The 19,925-nt window shown below is 46.5% G+C and overlaps 1 protein-coding gene and 1 long non-coding RNA gene across 2 annotated transcripts in view; both read left to right on the forward strand.

Annotated features, from left to right (window-relative positions):
* The window catches only part of LOC142046567 (uncharacterized), a 1,033,250-nt gene that overhangs the window by 501,846 nt on the left and 511,479 nt on the right, over positions 1-19,925 (forward strand). The window lies entirely within an intron of this gene.
* Positions 3,035-12,332, forward strand: GJA10 (gap junction protein alpha 10). The gene is made up of 3 exons (XM_032771545.1): positions 3,035-4,534; positions 8,473-8,578; positions 12,118-12,332. The coding sequence occupies exons 1-3, from the start codon at positions 3,035-3,037 to the stop codon at positions 12,330-12,332; spliced, it is 1,821 nt and encodes a 606-aa protein (XP_032627436.1).

The following is a 19,925-nucleotide window of genomic DNA, read 5'->3' on the forward strand; positions in this document are numbered from 1 at the left end:
ACTTCCTCCTTTGGCTTTCTCTTGTTGAGTTTTACTGTTCACAGAAACTACATCAAACTGTGGTTTATTTAATCTGTTTCCCCACCCCACTTGAACACAATGCCCACATCTTTCTGGAGGTCTGACACAAATGGAAAATTATTTGGAGAATCCCATACTCTGCATCTTTAGGACGACACTCATTTAACCCAGAGATCTCTTGCTGTGTAGCTAACAGACTAAGGGGTTTAGTGTCTACTCTGGGGAACAGTTAGTGACAAAGAGAAAGAGACACACACACACACTTGTACTAATGGGACTTGAACTATTCTAGTGTTTTTGAATTGCTCTGCAGAAGGATTTTCACACGTTCTTACAGTCTCCAGTTCACATGATTGATATTAGTTTTGAACTATATTGATATTTACTGGTATCATTAGGATGAAATGAAGATTATTTGCATGTGGGGGAGGGAGAGTTTGGTCTCTCCTCTCTCTCTGTTGTAGAGTTCAGACTTGGTTTAGCAGATGGTCAGAGTCTTTCACCTCTTGTTCTTTGGACGGCCAGTCCAGGGAAGAAAACAGGATATACAACTCTGAGTGTCCTTGTTGATGCAAGAGATCGCCTCCCTCCCTTTCTGTCTACATAGTTTAGTCTTTTGTAGTGATCAATGTCCTTACTCCGCCTCAGGGGATACATCAATATCTTCACAGGCCAATTAGATGTTAAAGGCTGGTAGTTGTAATTTGATGTGAGCCAATGACCTGGCATCTTGATTTTGAAGTCACATCAAAGATTCTAGGTTAGAGTGTGAATGTCTTTGACAATAACCACAAACGTATGTCTCTTGAAAACAGGATACAAGAAAGTACTATGTGTTAAGGAAATGATAGACAGACTTTCACTTAGGCCCAAGACATCACTGTCTTCGTTGTTTAAATATAATCAATAACTAGTCAGTGTTTACTCACCCACACATTCCCACACATCCACATGACAGTGAGTTAAGACACTGGGAAAAGAACTCTAAGAGGTGGTGCAATGTCTATGGCAAGTGGATGACCTTATTCTAATAACCTTTTGCCTACGAACCCAGAAAGCTGCTTCAAACATCTCCTAGTAATCGAACTTTCATTAAACATTTGGCCAACTAAAGTTACTCAAGCCTAAATCCAAATATGGCTTAGGTACCCTATACAGCTAAACCCACCTGCTTTTCCTTCTCCAAAGGTTGAGATGTTCTCTACTCCTAGGATGCTCTATCAGAACTTGTTCTTCAACATTGGCAGTGAAAAACAATTTATAACTTCATTTAAATGATGTTTGTATGAGAGAGATGAAATATAAAGGAAGAACATTCGAACATAATCTCAAAGTCTCAGGCTAGTAAAAGCCACACTTGTACATCTTCCACTTTGCCTACACTAAAGAATTTTAGCAAAAAATTCCCACCAGTGCTAGGATCAGTTCAGCTGAACTGGTATAAGCACAAGTGAGATACCTAGTGTAGATGAGGTTCCAGTGGCTTCCAGTATTTTACCATGTTAGTGAAATATAAGAGAAGTGCTATTGAATATAACATCTATGTTCACATTAAATTTTTTGAAAATATCAGTATGAAGCTCCCACAGAATTTCCATAACCGACTGCACCTCAGAAACCAAGGGCCCTTGTTGCAGAATTTATGTCCCATTTGGTGAAGTGCACAAGGGCCTTTGGACCTCAGCTAATTAAATGGATTTTCCCCACACTCACTGATAAAAATCTTGATATCACTCATATTGTGTTCCTCAGTATATCTGTAAAGATATTCACAAACCCTAAAATTAATGATCAAGCCAAAGCCCCATTGACTTCAGTAAGACTTTGCCCTAATAAAATCTAAGCCTCCCCCCCACCCGCAAATTCTTTGCATGTGAGTATTCCTGTTGAACTGAATGAGACTACCCAGAGGTGTATAGTTAGAAATTTGCTCAGATGGTATAGGTTTGGAGCCTACATGAAAACTTCATGTTTGTTCCCATAGTTGGTAGGAAGCCACGGGATGAGAGGCTCTATGACGGAGGTAAGGTACTGACAATAAAAGTCTCATGTCAGGCCTACTTTTCAAAGTACCGTCAATGAGCTTAGTTTGCTCACCACACTGCCGTAGCTGTCTATATTCAAAGACAGAGCCACTGCTACAGAAATTGAGTGGGTGAAGCTGCTGCCAGCTATAGTACGATTATATGAACAATGATAATAAAAAAGAAGATCAGCTACTTCAATAATAGTAAGGATGTGATGTAAACCAATAAGTGAGGAAACAGCTTCAAAAGTTTATCACTGAAATCAGCCTCTAAGAGCATTGTACAATCTTAAGAAGTGATCTCTCTCCTGCCATCCATCCCACCCTCTGACAAACAGAGGCTAGGGACACCATTCCTTACCCATCCTGGCTAATAGCCATTTATGGACTTAACCTCCATGAATTTATCCAGTTCTCTTTTAAATGCTGTTATAGTCCTAGCCTTCACAACCTCCTCAGGTAAGGAGTTCCACAAGTTGACTGTGCGCTGCGTGAAGAAGAACTTCCTTTTATTTGTTTTAAACCTGCTGCCTATTAATTTCATTTGGTGACCCCTAGTTCTTGTATTATGGGAATAAGTAAATAACTTTTCCTTATCTACTTTCTCCACATCACTCATGATTTTATCTATCCCGCCTTAGTCTCCTCTTTTCCAAGCTGAAGAGTCCTAGCCTCTTTAATCTCTCCTCATATGGGACCCGTTCCAAACCCCTAATCATTTTAGTTGCCCTTCTCTGAACTTCTCTTGCTTTTGCATCTCTCACCCCCCTCCTTAATATGATGTTAATTTTGTGTGTGTATTAATGAGCCATTGATTGGAAAACTCATGAACTTTTAAAATCTCTTCCCTTATGGGTGTATCATAAGGAAATATGAAAAAACCATAACTGAACATAGCTGAAAATTTCCAGTTCCTATAGAAATGCAGCTTAATGTGGGATGCTTTAATGACATGGGATTTTCCATTTCAGACATGAGCCTCTGATGATGGGGGATTGGAACTTGCTAGGGAGCATCCTCGAGGAAGTGCACATCCACTCCACCATCGTGGGAAAAATCTGGCTCACTATCCTTTTCATATTCCGGATGCTGGTGCTGGGAGTGGCTGCTGAAGATGTTTGGGATGACGAGCAGTCTGAATTCATTTGTAACACCGAGCAACCTGGCTGCAGCAATGTCTGTTATGACAAAGCCTTCCCCATCTCTCTGATCAGATACTGGGTGCTTCAGATCATCTTTGTCTCTTCCCCATCCCTAGTGTACATGGGACATGCACTTTATAGACTTAGGGCCCTTGAGAAAGAGAGGCAGAAGAAGAAAACCCATCTGAGAGCCCAGCTGGAAGAGCTGGAGACGGTCCCAGAGGAGCACAAGAGACTGGAGAAGGAGCTGAGGAAGTTAGAAGAACAGAAGAAAGTGAACAAAGCACCCTTGAGAGGGTCCCTATTGCGCACCTATGTCCTGCATATCTTGACCCGCTCAGCTGTGGAAGTAGGCTTTATGATAGGTCAGTATCTTTTATATGGGGTTCAGATGTATCCCCTTTACAAATGCACTCGTCCTCCCTGCCCTAACACAGTGGATTGTTTTGTGTCCAGACCCACAGAGAAGACCATCTTTATGATTTTCATGCATAGCATCGCAGCCGTCTCCCTGTTCCTGAACATCCTAGAGATCATCCACCTGGGGATAAAGAAGATAAAGAAGACCCTGCATGGGAGGCAGAGCAGAGACACCTTGAAGAAGAACTCGGTGGTGCAGCAAGTTTGCATCATGAGCAATTCCTCCCCCCAGAGCAGCTATAAAGTTTTGCCAAACCAGCAGGGTGGGCTGCCTGTTTACCTGCCCCCAGTACAAGGATACAAAGTGCTCCAGGCACCGGCTGATCAGTGCCAGCGGGCAGTAGGGATGGATGCTGAGCAGCGCCGGTGCAGCACAGACAGGCCTAGAAGCGAGCAGCACCATGGACAGGTCTCTCGCCTCTACAAGCACCCGGAGCACCCCCAGGAGAGGGAGCAGCACTACAGACAGCTCACCAACCAGCACCTGGGACAGCCATCCCGGCACCCTTCCTCCAGCAGTGAGGAGACCCACAAGCAGCCCCAGCAGGGCATAAAGAGATGCCCAGGGAGTGAACAGCACATCCTGGAGCCACCCAGGAACCCCGTGCAGCAGGCCAAGACCCCCACTAGTTCCAGTCCGCTAGAGATTCCCCAAGCCCTCCGCAATGTACTCCGCAAACACAGCCGGGTAGGCAGCTGCAAAGACTATGGGGACGATCGTGGTGACTCTCCGGACAGCGGGCGCTATCAGGGCAATCGTAAGGCCAGCTTCCTGTCCAGGGTGCTGTCCGAGAGCCAGCCGGCCAGTGACTCGGAGAGCTCCAACTCCAGGAATGGCTCCAGCTCTGAAGCCAAATGCGGAGAGGAGAGCAGCCCACCCATCACCCCACCACCCCCTTCTGCAATGGGACGCAGAATGTCCGTGGTAAGTTGAGCCAAGTGTCCTGCCCTCTAGTGTGAGTTACTGCTCTTTGGAAGGTGTCTGAGCCTTAGGCCAGACCTCGGGATGGCCAGGCTGCGGCTGAGAAGTTGTGTGGATACAGTAACAAATGACATACCTTGCCTCATGCAAGTAGAGGGCCAGAGCCATTAATGGGTAAATGACAGAGGGATTGAAAAGAAAAACACGCCATTATTTCCTATACATCCCTCACAATCCCTGGAGGTTTCAAATCAAATTATCTCTCTGCTTAACTGGGATTGTCTTTTGCCTTTAAAGTGAATATTATCAGTAACAGATCATTCATCACTTTATTGGCTTCGGTCACTGAGGTTTTGTGTATATTTAAACTATATAAATATATCCCCCAATTGATCTTTAAAGGATTTTACCATATCCTAGTAGAGGTTCATTCCAGTACAAGAAATTAAACTAAAATCCTGTCCCTACTGAAATAATGAGAAAATTCCACTCAGCTTGAGGGGGCAGGATTTCTTTTAGACTGTAACTTTGGGTTAAACTATTGCCTATATTAGATTGTTAAATCTTTATCAAAAATGTAAAATTTCTATTAGATTAGGTATTTTTTTTGCCATAAAACACTGCATAATATAGCAAGTGGGTAATTTCATATTTAGCAACTGTTCATATTCCGTAACCACACAAGCTGTCTGAAACTAGCTTGTTTACTTTCGATTTTAATAAACAATTGTAATTTGGATCCAGATGCCAACAAAGTTGCATTTTAAAATAATTTAAGCTCAGCAGTTGCAAACCCTTAGTCGGGCTCACTGGCATTGGGGGAGAGGGGCACAGATTTCAATGGGAATGCTCCAGTAAGTATGAATTTGCAGACCTTCAGATACTATCTTATACCATCTGAGGCAAAAATGATTTTAAAAGAAACCAAGCTTAATTTCAAATCACTGTGGGCCCTCTAATATGTGTCATTCCATTCCCCTCTATTCTTTAATAACTACCCTTTTTACACATTAAAAATATGTCTGAACTCCTGCCTAACAAGCAGAAAGTATATTTGTACATTATTCAGCACATTACCATTTGTATCTGCCAGTTTCAATTGTGCCATAGTCTCTATAACATATAGACAATCAGCAAATACCATAAAGAAGAAAATTCTCATTCTCTTAAATATAATATCATCATTTTCCCTTTGTTGTTTCCAATATTGCCTGGAGAGAGGGCTCAGAATCCATCTCGCTGGTTTTCTATGTCTTCTTGAGGCTGAGGTCACTTTTCTCCTCCTCAGCAACACAGACTATCACAAGCAAGTCATACCTGTCCTCTGCTCCCCACAGAGACTTGCCATAGAATTTTGAATCAAGTTCAAGATCTGGGTCCTTATCTTCAAGGAGATCTATGGCCTGGGCCCAGAATATCTGAAAAACTGCATACTGCTCCAATAACAACTATGATGCTCTGGCACAGTGGGACTTTCTACGATAAGGGTAAAGCTCATCTGTGCAGGAGTCAGAGCTTTTTCAGGGGCCCATCTGTCTGGGGAATGAACTCCCTCAGGAACTAATGACAAACCTCCCATTACAAGTACAAAGTGCATTTTCTTTGACCTTGCTATATAAATCCATAGCAACAGGCATATTTCTAAAAAATAAACCAAAACCCCCTACCAAAACAAGACACTCCACTGCACACTCTTCTCCCATGGAGAGAGGATGAAAGAACAAACAACACATGACAGATGTTAGTCATGCTGCTTAATGCACTACTGGTGGGCATTCAGATACTATGACGATAAGTGCAGCATAAGGACTGGAATATAATAGAATGGGATTATTTAAAAGGTAAACTGTAAAACCAGAACAAACAGGACAGAATTTAAGCAGCATCTTAATGAAAATTAATGAAAGCCTTGCCTGACATTCCTAAATACTGGACATGACAGTATCTGCTATTTTGCCTTTTGGGCCAGGTCTTCTAAAGAAATACATTCAACTGGCAAAACCAAACAATTTCAATGTTCTTGAAAGCAGCACACCTTGTTCAGCATGCCAGTGTTTGTGGTAAACACCCTTCATGGATCACTATTTGTGTGAATGTCACCAGCATTTTGAAATCTGTATACACACATCAGCTAATTTGTCACTTCCTGCCCACAATGTATCCATGCCATCCCAAGGCAGACATGCTGTTACATACAATTTGATCACTATTGCAGCAAATGCAATTTGGTATAAATATTCCTAAGAGATTTGATGAAGAACAATCAAAATCTTCCAATGCACCAATATATATATTATATATATTGCCCTAGGAAATCAAAAAAACTATACCATAATGTGTCTAATGCCTCCCTCCCTATGGTTTCTATACATTATGGCTGGAATTGTCAAAAGTACTTAGCATTTGCCAAACTTTGTTCCCATTTATTTCAATGGGAGTTTTACCATACAATAAGGTTTAGTTTTTAAAAAATGTTATTATTTACCTAGTTCCTCAATAGGAGCATTGGGAAGATTAATTATTTGATCTTAATATAAGACAACAAAAAAGAAAACATTTAAAAAATTTAAACTGAAGTACAAAAAAGTCTATTTCTACTTCTGTTTAATAGGGACTTAAAATAATAATCCAGACAAAGAATTGCCCCCCTGAAACCTGATAAACCTACACAGCACAAAACCTAAATACATTTTCAAACAACAATTTAAACAGCCAGAAATATACTATTCCACTCTGCACTGCCATTGGTCAAAAAAATTCCTAATTTGGACAACCAATGGATGAAAACACCCTCAGACAAAGGGTTCTGTCTTTTATGATTACTTCCCCAAATTACCACCACCACCGCTATCTTGGCTGGAATAGGTCGCAGTAGATTTTTTTTTCTTTCATCTAAGCCCTAATCTCTACCAGATTTTGATTAAGGCACTCAGCAACATCACCTCAATTGGATGAGATAGAGCCAAGCTGGTTATCATCTGCATCTGAAAACCTCACAGTCTTTGCCCATTAATCCTTCCAGGAGCCCCTCATTATAGATAGAACTCTGCTGCACCCCATATTTGAGATTCCTAGGAGAAGCAAAGCAATTGCCTACAACTGCTGTCTGAGCTCTCTCTCAGATAAAAAAGTTTGAATTTACAAAAGAATCACTGCCATCCATTGCTGCTAGGGCTTGCATGTGAGTCAACAACATTCCATGATTAATGATACTGAAGGCAGCTGGCAGAACTAGGAATATCATCATAGATGCTTGATTTTATCCATTACCAGGAGGAGATAACTGACCAATATAACCAGGGCAGTTTCCTGACCAAACGCAAGTTTCTACACAGATTGACGAGCGTTAAGAAGACCAGGAGCATCTTCCTAGTACTTCTGTACGGGCCCTCACCAGTCAGGAAAAAATTGGACCTTAAGCACAGATGTAGCACAAAGTTCTTCAACGTCTGGAGTACCTCTAAGCAATATTGTCCTAAACTGAGTTTGCCACTTGGGATACAGCTCTGTGCTCCTGAATGCTAATGCATTGCTCTGGATCAACTCAATTATATTTGCAAAATAATAAATTTCATCACCAAATGTGGGAGTCAGACCAGCCATTGAGCAAAGACAGTCCAGATTAGTCAAGCTGTCTAAAGAACCCCTGTCTGAAATTTGGTACAGACAAAGAGCCATTCCTTTGCTTCATGCACAGCCATAGCATATGAATTTTAAAAATCTTTACTCAGCTTTTACCCAAGACTTTTACTATGAGCACCCTATCACTTCATTTGTCAGAGGTGATTCATAAACCAACGTAAACTGTAAGAGTGAACCTGGGGAAGAGAACATCAAGGGGACACTGGTAAGGAAGGCCAAAAGTGTTAAAATATCCTCTGGACAGAGTGATCCTTTGGAGAAACAACATTTTCCCTCAGAACTTTCTGAAAATTCTTTAGTTCCATTACCCTATAGGGCCAGACCACCAAAATGGTCCCTTCATTCTGACAGGAGAGAAGTGCTACAGCCACAAAGTTGGGAGAGAATATTCAGTCCATGACACAGGTATAATTTTCAGTTGCCTTTACCTGCACCAAACACAACAACTACAGCATGACTTGCTGTATGAGTGAGCTTGCAACAAGCTGAGATAGTCTCATGGCTATCATTGTTGTCATGAAGTCCTCAGGTGACTCAGGGAGTTTGTCATCTATGTGGATGCTGATGTCAACATGAACCATCCGCCTCAGAGATTCCAAAACCACAGTAGTGAGGAATTTCATCAGCTCCCACAGAACATTTGCAGTGCAGCAGAGCAATCAGGACACGGATATGGCTCTATCTTAACACCTGCCCAGGACTGACATGGAAGATATACACCTAGCTTTTCTGGGCCCAGTCTGCCTGCAGTTATATAGCTATAACTCCCTCTCCCTCCCATTTTAATCAAGGGGGATTACAGCCATGTAACTGAGGAGAAAATGGAATCCTGGCTCAGGGCCAGATCCTGCAAGTCCTCCTCACATCAGTAGTCCTCCTTTGGACAAGCAGTCACATTGATGTCACTGCGAAGTGACCCACTGACTTCAATACAATTACGTTCATGAGTGATGGTTTGCTGAGGCTTCAGTTCTTACTATTTACACTAGTGATATTTTAACCTTTGGGTTCACTCTGATATTAACTAGATCAGCCACAAAGTGGACCAGTGAAGGACCTGATCCTGCAAACCTTTATGCCTGTAACTTTACTCTTATGAGGAGGCCTATTGATTTCAGTAGAACTTCTTCCATGCCTGTGTCCAGGAACAAGCAAGTGCAATGTACTTGTCTGCACTGAATGCCAGGCAACTGGGAAATATTTGGTTCATGGCATAGGAGTTATCTGAAACTTCTTAATGGGAAGCAGAAAATGAGGTATCAGAATTCTCCCTTGAAACAGTGAAGAAGGGGAAAGAGGAGAAATTTACTTTCCAAGCAGTCATGAGTGGAAGGACAGGAACGAAGATAAAGAAAAAAGGAGCTAATGCATGGATAGCGTTTATAGTGTAGACATGCTCTATTTGAGCTTGATCCCATTAGTTGCTAAGGATATGTCTACACTATAAACTTATGTTTATAAACTATGTTTGGTCGATTTACAGCCCTCATAGTAATTACTCAGTGGGGAACGGAGGGCCTGGCGGGGCAGCCAGGCTCCTGGCGGGGAGATCTGTGCCTGGTATCTAGTCAGTTGCCCCATTCCTGCTGGGGAGGAGGGAGCTAAGAAGCCTGGTGCAGCTGCCCTATTCCTGGCAGGGAGTGGAGAGCCGGGGGGTAGGGTAGAGGGAAGGGCAGCCAGGCTTCTGGCGGGGAGCTCCGTGCCTGGAATCTGATCAGCTACTGTGCTCCCAACTGAGTTGCACGTGCATGTGCTCAGAACCTCATATGATCAGGTGTAGATAAATCTCTGTATTAAGCTATTTTGTATAACCCTATATTAAGCTATTTTCATACAACTTTGTTATCAGATCCCTATGTAAAAAAACATACAGAAAACTTTGTATTAAGCCTTGGTGTAATGTTATAGCCCCTAAGGATAGTATAGTTAAAGTGAAAGAAACATGTGCCTTTTTGCTAGAAGTAGAATAAGATCTCCCCGCCCCACTCCCTTAATCAATTGCCCTGTTGAATGAACGAGGTGTGAATGAGCAAGGTGTGGAAGGCAGCACTTCCAGACAGTTGCAAACTTGGAGAGGGGATGGAAGCCACACCCAAGGAAAATAAAACCTTTCAAGCAGGCTCGTTAAAGAGCAGACTTATTGATGGCCTTGGGGGTTAGAAGCAAGCATCTTCTTTTTGGAAACATCCTCTTTGCAGCATTGGGACAACACCCAGAACAAAGGACCAATGGACACAGACACAGATTTTGAATCTGGTACAGATTTGCATAAGAGGGAAGCTGCTGTAAAGGTGAGGTGTCTTGCAAAGGACCCTGGGTCCTGTCATGTCAACATGGGAGCATCGATCCAGATCGGCAGGAGCCCTGCTCCACCCCCTCCCCCATCTAACTCACTGCCAGTGCAGTTAGGGGGAGCAACTAATTGTTAACAACAACAAGACAAAGTGTGCTTGTGTGTGTGTGCATAAGTGTAATGTGTGTATTATATATCATATGCATATGATCAGGGCCGGCTCTAGACATTTCGCCGCCCCAAGCACGGCGGCACGGCGCGGGGGGCGCTCTGCCACTCGCCAGTCCCGGGGCTCCGGTGGACCTCCTACAGGTGTGCCTGCGGATGCTCCACCAGAGCCGCGGGACCAGCGGAGCCTCCGCAGGCACGCCTGCGGGAGATCCACCGAAGCTGCTTGCCACCCTCCCAGCAAACAGCAGAGTGCCCCCTGCGGCATGCTGCCCCAAGCACGTGCTTGGCGCCCTGGGGCCGGCCCTGCATATGATACGGTGTTAATTAATATATGTATTACTAATAAATGTGGCATTTTGCCTTATTCCCCCTGAAAAGATCCTGTGCAGTACTTTAAGTACAACACAGGCCCAAATGGATTTCTGATTTTCGTTTGCCAGGGAGAAGGTATCAGTGCGTGAAATCCTGGCCCTACTGAAGTCAGTGGGAGTTGTCCCAATCTTGCCCTTCCCCACTGCTTACTTCTCCATTTAGCTTTGGGTTATTTCCCCACTAGGCAAATGGCTAGTAGTGACTGAGCTCGCTATTCAGCTTGGACTCTTACAATCTTTTCAATACACACAAATGGTCACCCACCCAATGGAAACGACTATATATTAAAATGTTATGGGTCTGTCTGATACTTAGAACAGCATGGAATATGCCAGCTAAGCCCCCCTCAAGACATAGCAATGGGATGAGAAACTGAGCAAAGTTGCTCTGTTCTACTCAGATGTTGGAAAAGCTTTAAACATTAATTTTTTATGGTTGTGTTCCTCCATCAGCTCTTGCTGTTATTTTTCATGCAGTTTGTTTCTGTGTGACTGTCCTAATTCCTGAATGCTCTGGATTATTTATATGCTGCAAACTGAACTCTGCCCAGGAGTGCTCCAGTGTAGTTTGTGATGAAGACAGGTGAAGCACCAAGGGCCTGTACAGTTTACTTGATCAATTAAATAGCCATCCGGCAGGCTCACAGTTCATGCAGGCTCAAAATGACAAAGTTGTAGGCTGATAAGAAATCGGCATTCAGGGATCTCTTGTCTGAGGAATGTGTATATTAATACAGATCAGGCTGATTATTAGAAACTGGAGCTCTGCTGAGAGTAGCTCTGTCCAGGCATGTCTAGCAAACCTACAGAAAAGTTGTACATTCATTTGCTTGCACGTTTCCAGCATCAGGACTGCAGGATTGGGCCCTTCAGTAGAGTTACAGCAGTGATTAACTTGGTCTTTCATGTATAAATACAAAAGGGATTTTTCTGTTACAATTGCAAAAGGTAGTATAATGTAAATGTATTAAAACAAACAGAGTTTTTAAAAAATTCCAACCATATTTTGAGGGAACCTGGGTTAGTAATGGTGGTTTTAAAAAACCAAACCTCTCTGTCTTCCTTAAGACCATTCAGTCTCATTCTCTCTTTCTCTTGTTATCTTTCAGAGCATGCTCCTCGAACTATCATCTATCATGAAAAAATAATGCCAGTCTGGAGACGAGAAATAAACCATGGAATCGAGTACAAACCATTCCTCAGCAGGAAGAAAAAGAGCAGCCTCTCCGTTTATTCTGAAGCTAAAAAGCATGATGCAGTTCATGGAAGAAAGTCCTTGCTTAACACCCCGCCAAGTTTTATGTCAGCACACGTAGCAACATAGCTTGACTCCCATTATGGGCTGACAACCTGCTTCAAACCTCAAGATTTTGCTCACATATACCAAGCAGCAGCTGCTTCGTGTGTGAGGTTACTGCAGAAATAGCCTTGTGTCCTTGGAGAACATTTGGGAGGCACAACTTATTGTTTAGGCCTGTAGTGTTTATCTCTATAAGATGCAAGATCTATACTTTCAAAGGAGTGGTAAGACCTAAGACATTTGCAAGGAAGGGTTACTTAGAGATGAAGATTTTCTGAAGGATTCTTTTACAGCTCACTCCTTGGGGCCTACCAGCCAGCGAATAAAAGATGAAAGCAGCACACCAGGACTTTGTAGCACAGTCCTCCTGGTTTAACAAAGAGATCTGAATCCACGCTGCTGCTCAGCAACCTGGGCTGAAGTGAAGCACACCTTCTTTTAGGGATTAATTGCCACTCTGACATTGTCTCTCTCATTGCCAACATCCTCACTCCAAAAAAACAGTACACAAAATCATATTGGCTGATTGCTTTTTAATGTGCAGCTTATGCATTCTTCTTCAGTTTGCTAAATAAGAGATCCTTAAAACATCTGCCCGGGATCATAAAGATCTCATTCCTTTGTTCATTCCATCGGTTCTTATATGGGCTGTAAAAAAGAAAAAAACATGTCACAGAGTGGGTGAAGCCAGGGCCCTGCACCCCTCTTCCTACAATTCACTGTGACTCGCAGCCAGCCAGTAAAACAGAAGGTTTATTAGACGACAGGAATGCAGTCCCAAGCAGAGCTTGTAGGTGCAGCCTGGGCCCCTCAGTCAAGTCCTTCTGGGGGCGGGGGGGTTAGGGAGCGTAGACCCTAGCTTTAGGGTTCCCTGCGTTTTACCACCCAGCCCAAAACTGAAAGCAAAACACCCTCTAGCCGTCTCACTCCCCCTCCCCCTGACTTCTCCCCTCCCTCAGTCCAGTTTCTTGGGCAAAGGTGTCACCTGGCACCACCCCTGTCTTGGCTCAGGTTACAAGCACAGGTAACTCTCAAGGAAAATCATCCCCTGCTATCCCATCCCCAGTGGGGACAGTCTCAGTAAAACCAGACGACATTCTCAGGTCAATCCGCCCCATCTCTCCCCCCTTCCAGACTGAGCTGAGCGGGGTCACTCTGACCAGTGGCCTGGTGAAGTTCAGGGTCCCCTCTGGGATAACGCATCCGCTATCATGTTGGCACTTCCCTTCACATGGACCACATCCAAGTCATAATCTTGCAGGAGCAGGCTCCACCTCAGGAGCTTGGCACTGGCTCCTTTCATCTGGTGTAGCCAGGTCAGGGGAGAGTGGTTGGTATAAATGGTGAAGTGTCGCCCAAAGAGATATGGCTCTAGTTTCTTAAGGGCCCACACCATGGCCAGGCATTCCTTCTTGATGGCAGCATAGTTTTGCGCCCGGGGTATCGCGCTCAGATACACGATGGGGTATGTCTCTCCCTTTTCATCACCCTGCATTAACACTGCCCCCAGTCCCATGTCTGAGGCATCAGGGAACACCATAAAGGGCTTGTCAAAGTCTGGGTTTGCCAGAACTGGGTCACTGACCAGAGCGTTCTTCAGTGCACAGAGAGCCCCCTGGCATTCCTTGGTCCAGACCACCTTGTCTGGCTTCCCCTTCTTGCACAGCTCAGTGATGGGGGTGGCTATGGCACTAAAGTGGGGCACGAATCTTCGATAGTACCCCGCCATCCCAATAAAGTTTGGACCTGCTTTTTGGTTTGTGGAGTGGGTCAATCTCTGATCACCTCCATTTTGGCTGGTTCCAGCTTTAGGCAGCCGCTCCCCACCCGATGGCCCAGATACAGTACTTCAAGCCATCCCCACCTTGCACTTCTCAGCCTTTACGATCAGACCAGCCTCCTGGAGTCAGTCGAACACTTGTTTAACCTGGGACACGTGGTCCTCCCAGGTCTAGCTAAAGACACAGATGTCATCAATACATGCCATGGCAAAACTCTCCACCCCCCTCAGCAGCTGATCCACCAGGTGCTGGAAGGTGGCCGGTGCCCCTTTGAGGCCGAAAGGCAGGGTCAGGAACTCAGAGCCCCAGAGGGGTGATAAAGGCTGATTACAGCCTGGCATCTGCATCTAGCAGCACCTGCCAGTAGCCCTTCGTAAGATTCATAGTGGTAAGGTACCGAGTGCTTCCTAATTTGTCTAAGAGCTTGTCAGGCCTGCGCATGGCACAGGCATCAGAAACACTGATGGCATTAGGCTCCCAATATTCCACACAGAACCGGATCAACCCATCCTTTTTGGGAACCAGCACCACCGGCAAGGCCCAAGAGCTGGAAGACGGCTGGATTACCCCCAAAGCCAGCATGTCCCTGACCTCTCTTTTCAGGTCCTGGGCAGTTTTCCCCGTGACTTGGAAGGGGGAGCATTTTATAGGCAGATGCAATCCTGTCTGCACCTGGTGGACAGTCAGATTAGTGCGTCCAAGCTGGCTGGAAAACAGCTGTCAGTACAGATGCAACACCCCTCTGATCTCAGCTTGCTGGGCAGGGGTCAGCTAACCAGAGAGGGGAATTGCTTCCAGGGGGAAACCATCTCTTGTACCAGGGAATAGATCTACTAAAGGGTCGGCTCCCTGCTTCTCCCAGTATCCACACATGGCCAACACCACACTTCCTCTATCATAATATGGTTTCATCATATTCACATAGTACACCTGGTGGTGGTGTGCCCAGTTTTACAGCTCCACCACATAGTTTATCTCCTTTAATTTCTTGACAACCTTGAAGAGACCTTCCCAGGCAGCCTGTAGTTTGTTTTTTCGCAAGTGAATGAGAACCGTCACCTGACTGCCGGTGGTGAAGGCGTGGGCCCACGCCGTGCGGTCATACCAGACCTTCTGCTTCCTCTGGGCTCTGGCCAGATTCTCCCTGGCCAGGCCCACGAGCTCAGCAAGTCTTTCCCAGAAGGTCAGGACATACTCCACCACTGACTCTCCATCGGGAGTGGCCTTTCCCTCCCATTCGTCTCTCATCAGGTCTAGGGGCCCCCTTACCCTCCTGCCATATAACAGTTTGAAAGGTGAGAACCTGGTACACTCCTGGGGTACTTCCTTGTATGCGAACAGCAGGTGAGGTAAGTACTTGTCCCAGTCTCGCGGGTGCTGGTTCATAAATGTTTTTAGCATCATCTTTAGCATCCTGTTGAACTTCTCCACCAGCCTGTTGGATTGGGGGTGATATGCTGAGGCCCAGTTGTGCCGGACCCCACATTTCTCCCACAAGCACCGGAGTAGGGCCGACATGAAGTTGGACCCTTGGTCTGTTAAGACTTCCTTGGGGAACCCCACTCAGCTGAAAATGGTCAGCAGCGCATCTGCCACAGTGTCTGCTTCGATGCACGATAAGGGCACTGCCTTGTGGTAGCGGGTGGCGAAATCTACCACTACCAGAATGTATTTCTTCCCTGACTGGGTCGTCTTACTGAGAGGTCCCACTATGTCCACGGCCACCTTCTGGAAAGGCTCCTTTATGATGGGCAAAGTCTCAAAGCCACTTTCCCCTTGTCCAGGGCCCTCCCCACCCTCTAACCGGGTCACAGGATCGGCAGTACTGTCGGACATGGGTAAAGACCCCAGGCCAGTAAAAGTTCTGTAGCAGCCTCTGCCTAGTGCTCCAGATCTCTTGGTGCCCTGCAAGAGGGATGTCATGGGACAGGTACAATAGCTTGTGGCGATACTTCTGGGGTACCACCAGGTGCCTCCTGATCCCCCCATGACTCCGTATTCCCTGGGGGAGCCCATTCTCGGTACAGGAAAACCTTCTCCCACAGGAACCTCTCCTTACAACCTCTCCTCATGGTCTATATCACACTGAGGTCAACCAGGTCCCTTGGCTTCCACAAGGAGGGGTCTTTCTGCAACTTGTCCTGGAATTCAGTGGCTGGGGAAGGGATGGGAACCTGCTCTCTTTCGTTGGCTGGGTTGGAAGCCGCAGCCCCCCTGAGCCTTGTCCTTGGGTGCTCCCTCCTCACTAGGGTAGGGTTCTGTGCCTCCAGTGTGATATCCTTCCTGAGGTCAGGGCGTAGTCCCCTCACCGGCTCTGGCTATGGGTCACGACTAAGGTGTTTTGGGGGTTGCCTGGCCAGTCCTCCAGGTCCCCCCCCAGTCAACACCTCAGTGGGCAAATGGTGGTACATTCTCACATCCTTGGGGCCCTCCTTGGCCCCCCATTTCAGTTGTACCCTCACCGCCATTGGGTCAGGAAGGTGTTAGGCATCACCTGATGTGAAGCTACCACCGTGGGCTGGGCCAGTGTCACCTCAGCACCTGTGTCCCAGTATCCATAGACTTACCTCCCATCCACCTCCAGGGGAATAAGGCATTCACTCCGCAGAGACAGCCCCATGACCACCCTGTAAAAGGAGAATCTGGTGTCCGGAGCATCCAGCCCCCCAGAGAAGCTGGCCTGGGGCCCTCCTCTCTCCTGAGCAGTTGATAAGCTGTCAGCCCCCCTTGCCTGGGAAGCGTGCCCCTCATTCGGCTGGGTCTTTACCCAGTTAACCCAGTGTGGGTTCGGTCTGCTCAGTCTGTCCTTGAGCTTGGGGCACTGGGTCCGAATGTGGCCTCTTTGGCCACAGTAATCTCAGCTCTTGTCCTTTTGGTCCCCTTGAGCTGGTTGGTTGGTCCTGACGCCAAATGTTCCCCTTAGGAGGGGGTTCTCCACGTTTCCCCTTTGGGAGGTCCCAGAGTGACTCACTCTCTGCATCATGGCAGACCTATTCTTTTGGGACTCCTCCCTGTCACCCCCTGACCGGCTCTTCACAAACTCATCGGCCAGCCGCCCTGTGTGTCGCGGGTTCTCTGGCTTTTTGTTCACCATCCACAGCCTCAGGTTGGATGGGCACTGCTCATATAGTTGCTCTAGTAAGATCAGTTTAACCAGGTCTGCCTTCGTCTGGGCCCCATCCGCCCACTTGTTGGCATATCCCTCCATGTGGATGGCTAGTTGCAGACCTCAGGGGTTTTATGCTTTTCAAATATATCTCAGGAGTCAGCCCAAACTCGCGTAGCAGGGCCTTTTTGAATAGTTCATATCCCCTTTCTTCGCCCCGTACAATGCCACGACTTTAGGGTCCAGCAAGGGGGTGAGAACCCGGAGTCTGTCCGCAGAATTAACCTGGTGCAGCTCACAGGCCATCTCAAAGGCAACCAGGAAGTCATCCATGTCCTCCCCCTCATGCTGGGCCAGGATGCACTTATCAAAGCTCCGTGCAGTCCTGGGTCCCCCCTCACTCACTGCAGCCAGGGGCTCACTGCTCCTCAGCTTGGTCAACACAAGCTCATGCTGCCTCTGTCTCTCTTCATGCTGTCTTTTTTTCCCATTCTGCTTGCTCCTCCATCAGTTCTTGCTGCCTCAACTCCAGCTCTTTCAGCCTTAATTCCTTCTCCAATTGCAGCCGCCTCAACTCCAGCAATGGGGAGCTCTGCTGGGACGATCCCCTGCTGGCCAGGGGAGAGCTCTACTGGGATGATCCACTGCTGGCCGGGGGTGTCACGGTGCCCTCGGTATTTCCTAGGCTCCTCCCACCCCTTCCCCAAGGCATAGGAAGAAGGGGTCTTGAGAAGCCCTCAGCAGCCAGCTGATCACTCCCAGCTGGGACAGACACTGGTGCCTGCGCTGCATCTGCCAGGCTGCTGCCCTCATGAGGCAGGGATCAGTTCATTTGAGCCATCTCCCTCCTCCAGCTGGGCAATCAGCTGTTCTTTGGTGAGCCTCCCACTGTGCAGCCCCCTCTGCTTGCACAGCTGGACCAGGTCACTCTTAAGGTGCTTAGCATACATCTTCCTACTGGTCACTCACAGGCCTGTGTGCTCGCCGCCCCCCACAGTTTCCAGGGAGCATCTCTAGTGTGCCAACCCTTCTTGAGGTCACCGCCTCTTTGGCAGGGTCGAGCTGCAGACTCCCCTGCCCCCGGGACCACTTGCTGCAATCCCCAGGGGGACCCTGTAACTGCAAAAGTCCTTCTCACTGGTCACACATTCCCAAAGGTTAATCACCCCCTGAAACTGTCCCTCGTTGACTCTTTAGCATGCCTGGTCCCTGTCAATCCCCCTGTTTTATTGCTCCCCAGTCACTTACTGCAGGAAGCACCATCCATGGGGTGCAGTAGATCCCACCTTTGCCACCAGTTGTGACAGAGTGGGGGAAGTCAGGGCCCTGCACCCCTCTTCCTGCAATTCACTGTAATTCTCAGCCAGACAGTAAAACAGGTTTATTAGATGACAGGAATGCAGTCCCAAGCAGAGCTTGTAGGTACAATCTGGACCCCTCAGTCAAGTCCTTCTGGAGTGGGGGGTTTAGGGAGCTTAGACCCCAGCTTTGGGGTTTCCTGCATTTCACCACCCAGACCAAAACTGAAAGCAACCCCCCCGCCCTAGCCATCTCTCTCCCCCTTCCCCCAGCTCCTCTTCTCCCTTAGTTCAGTTTCCCGGGGCAAAAGTGTCACCTGGCACCAACCCCTTTCTGGCTCAGGTTACAAACTCAGGTAACTCTCAAGTAAAATCATCCCCTGCTATCCCATCCCCAGTGGGGACAGTCCCAGTAAAACCAGACGACATTCCCAGGTCAATCTGCCCCACTCCCTACTGCGTCGCACATGGTCTCACTATTTGATAGGAAATAGCTGCTTTGGATGATTAGATTTCTAATATGTGCACAACCCAGGACAATCACACTTCCAACCCATATATCTTAAAAATAGGCACCCTCTCCCAGACTATCCATATCACTGTCCCCGGTCACGTGCTCATCAACTCCTCCTATTCATTATTCAACGACCACTCTCTCATCTCTTGTCTTTATCATCAATGCTCCATTTGTTCCAGTGGAGAATCACATTTTTAAGCAAGCTAGTTGGTTGATATGTCAGTCTCCCCTAATCATGCAAAACCTTTATGGTTCTGACAGCTGCACCGAAATAGTAGCAAAAAACACCCGCTCCCCCAAAAAGGTGCCAAGTGTAAAAAGCTATTAGGTTGCTCACTGAGCTTGCATAGTGCTTTTATCCTAGTTTTAATGGACTTCCATCCACACTCCTCAAGGATGGATCATTGCCTCAGTTACACACTGTTTGGTTAAGCTATTGCTTGGTTTTGTTTTGTTTTTTTAAGTGAAAAATGAAACCGAAAACTCCAGCCATTAAAGAAGCAGCCGTGACTTCTTACAGATGGATAAACAAAGCTTGACTACAGACTGGGAGTAGAGTATGTGCTGCATGGAGATATAAATGATGAAGTATCTTCTGACAAACGAGAGAAAAGAGGCCTTTGCTGATGTCTGTTCCAGCTTTTCCAGCAAGACTCTGGAGTGTAGTATCACCGTTCTTTTTTCCTGAAGGGGAGGGGGTTTTTTGGTCCCCTCAAAGATTGAACTCACAGCCTTGGGTTTAGCAGGCCAATGTTCTTGTTCGCTCTGGGGCCAGGTCTACACTGCGACTTTAAATCGGTTTAATGGCCGATATACCGATTTAACGCTGTACCCGTTCACACGACGTCGTCATTAATATCGAGTTAAACGGCTCCTTAAATCGATTTTGGAACTCCTCCCAGACGAGAGGAGTAG

This window comes from Chelonoidis abingdonii, chromosome 3, assembly GCF_003597395.2.
Source record: "Chelonoidis abingdonii isolate Lonesome George chromosome 3, CheloAbing_2.0, whole genome shotgun sequence".
NCBI classification, from domain to species: Eukaryota; Metazoa; Chordata; order Testudines; family Testudinidae; genus Chelonoidis; species Chelonoidis abingdonii.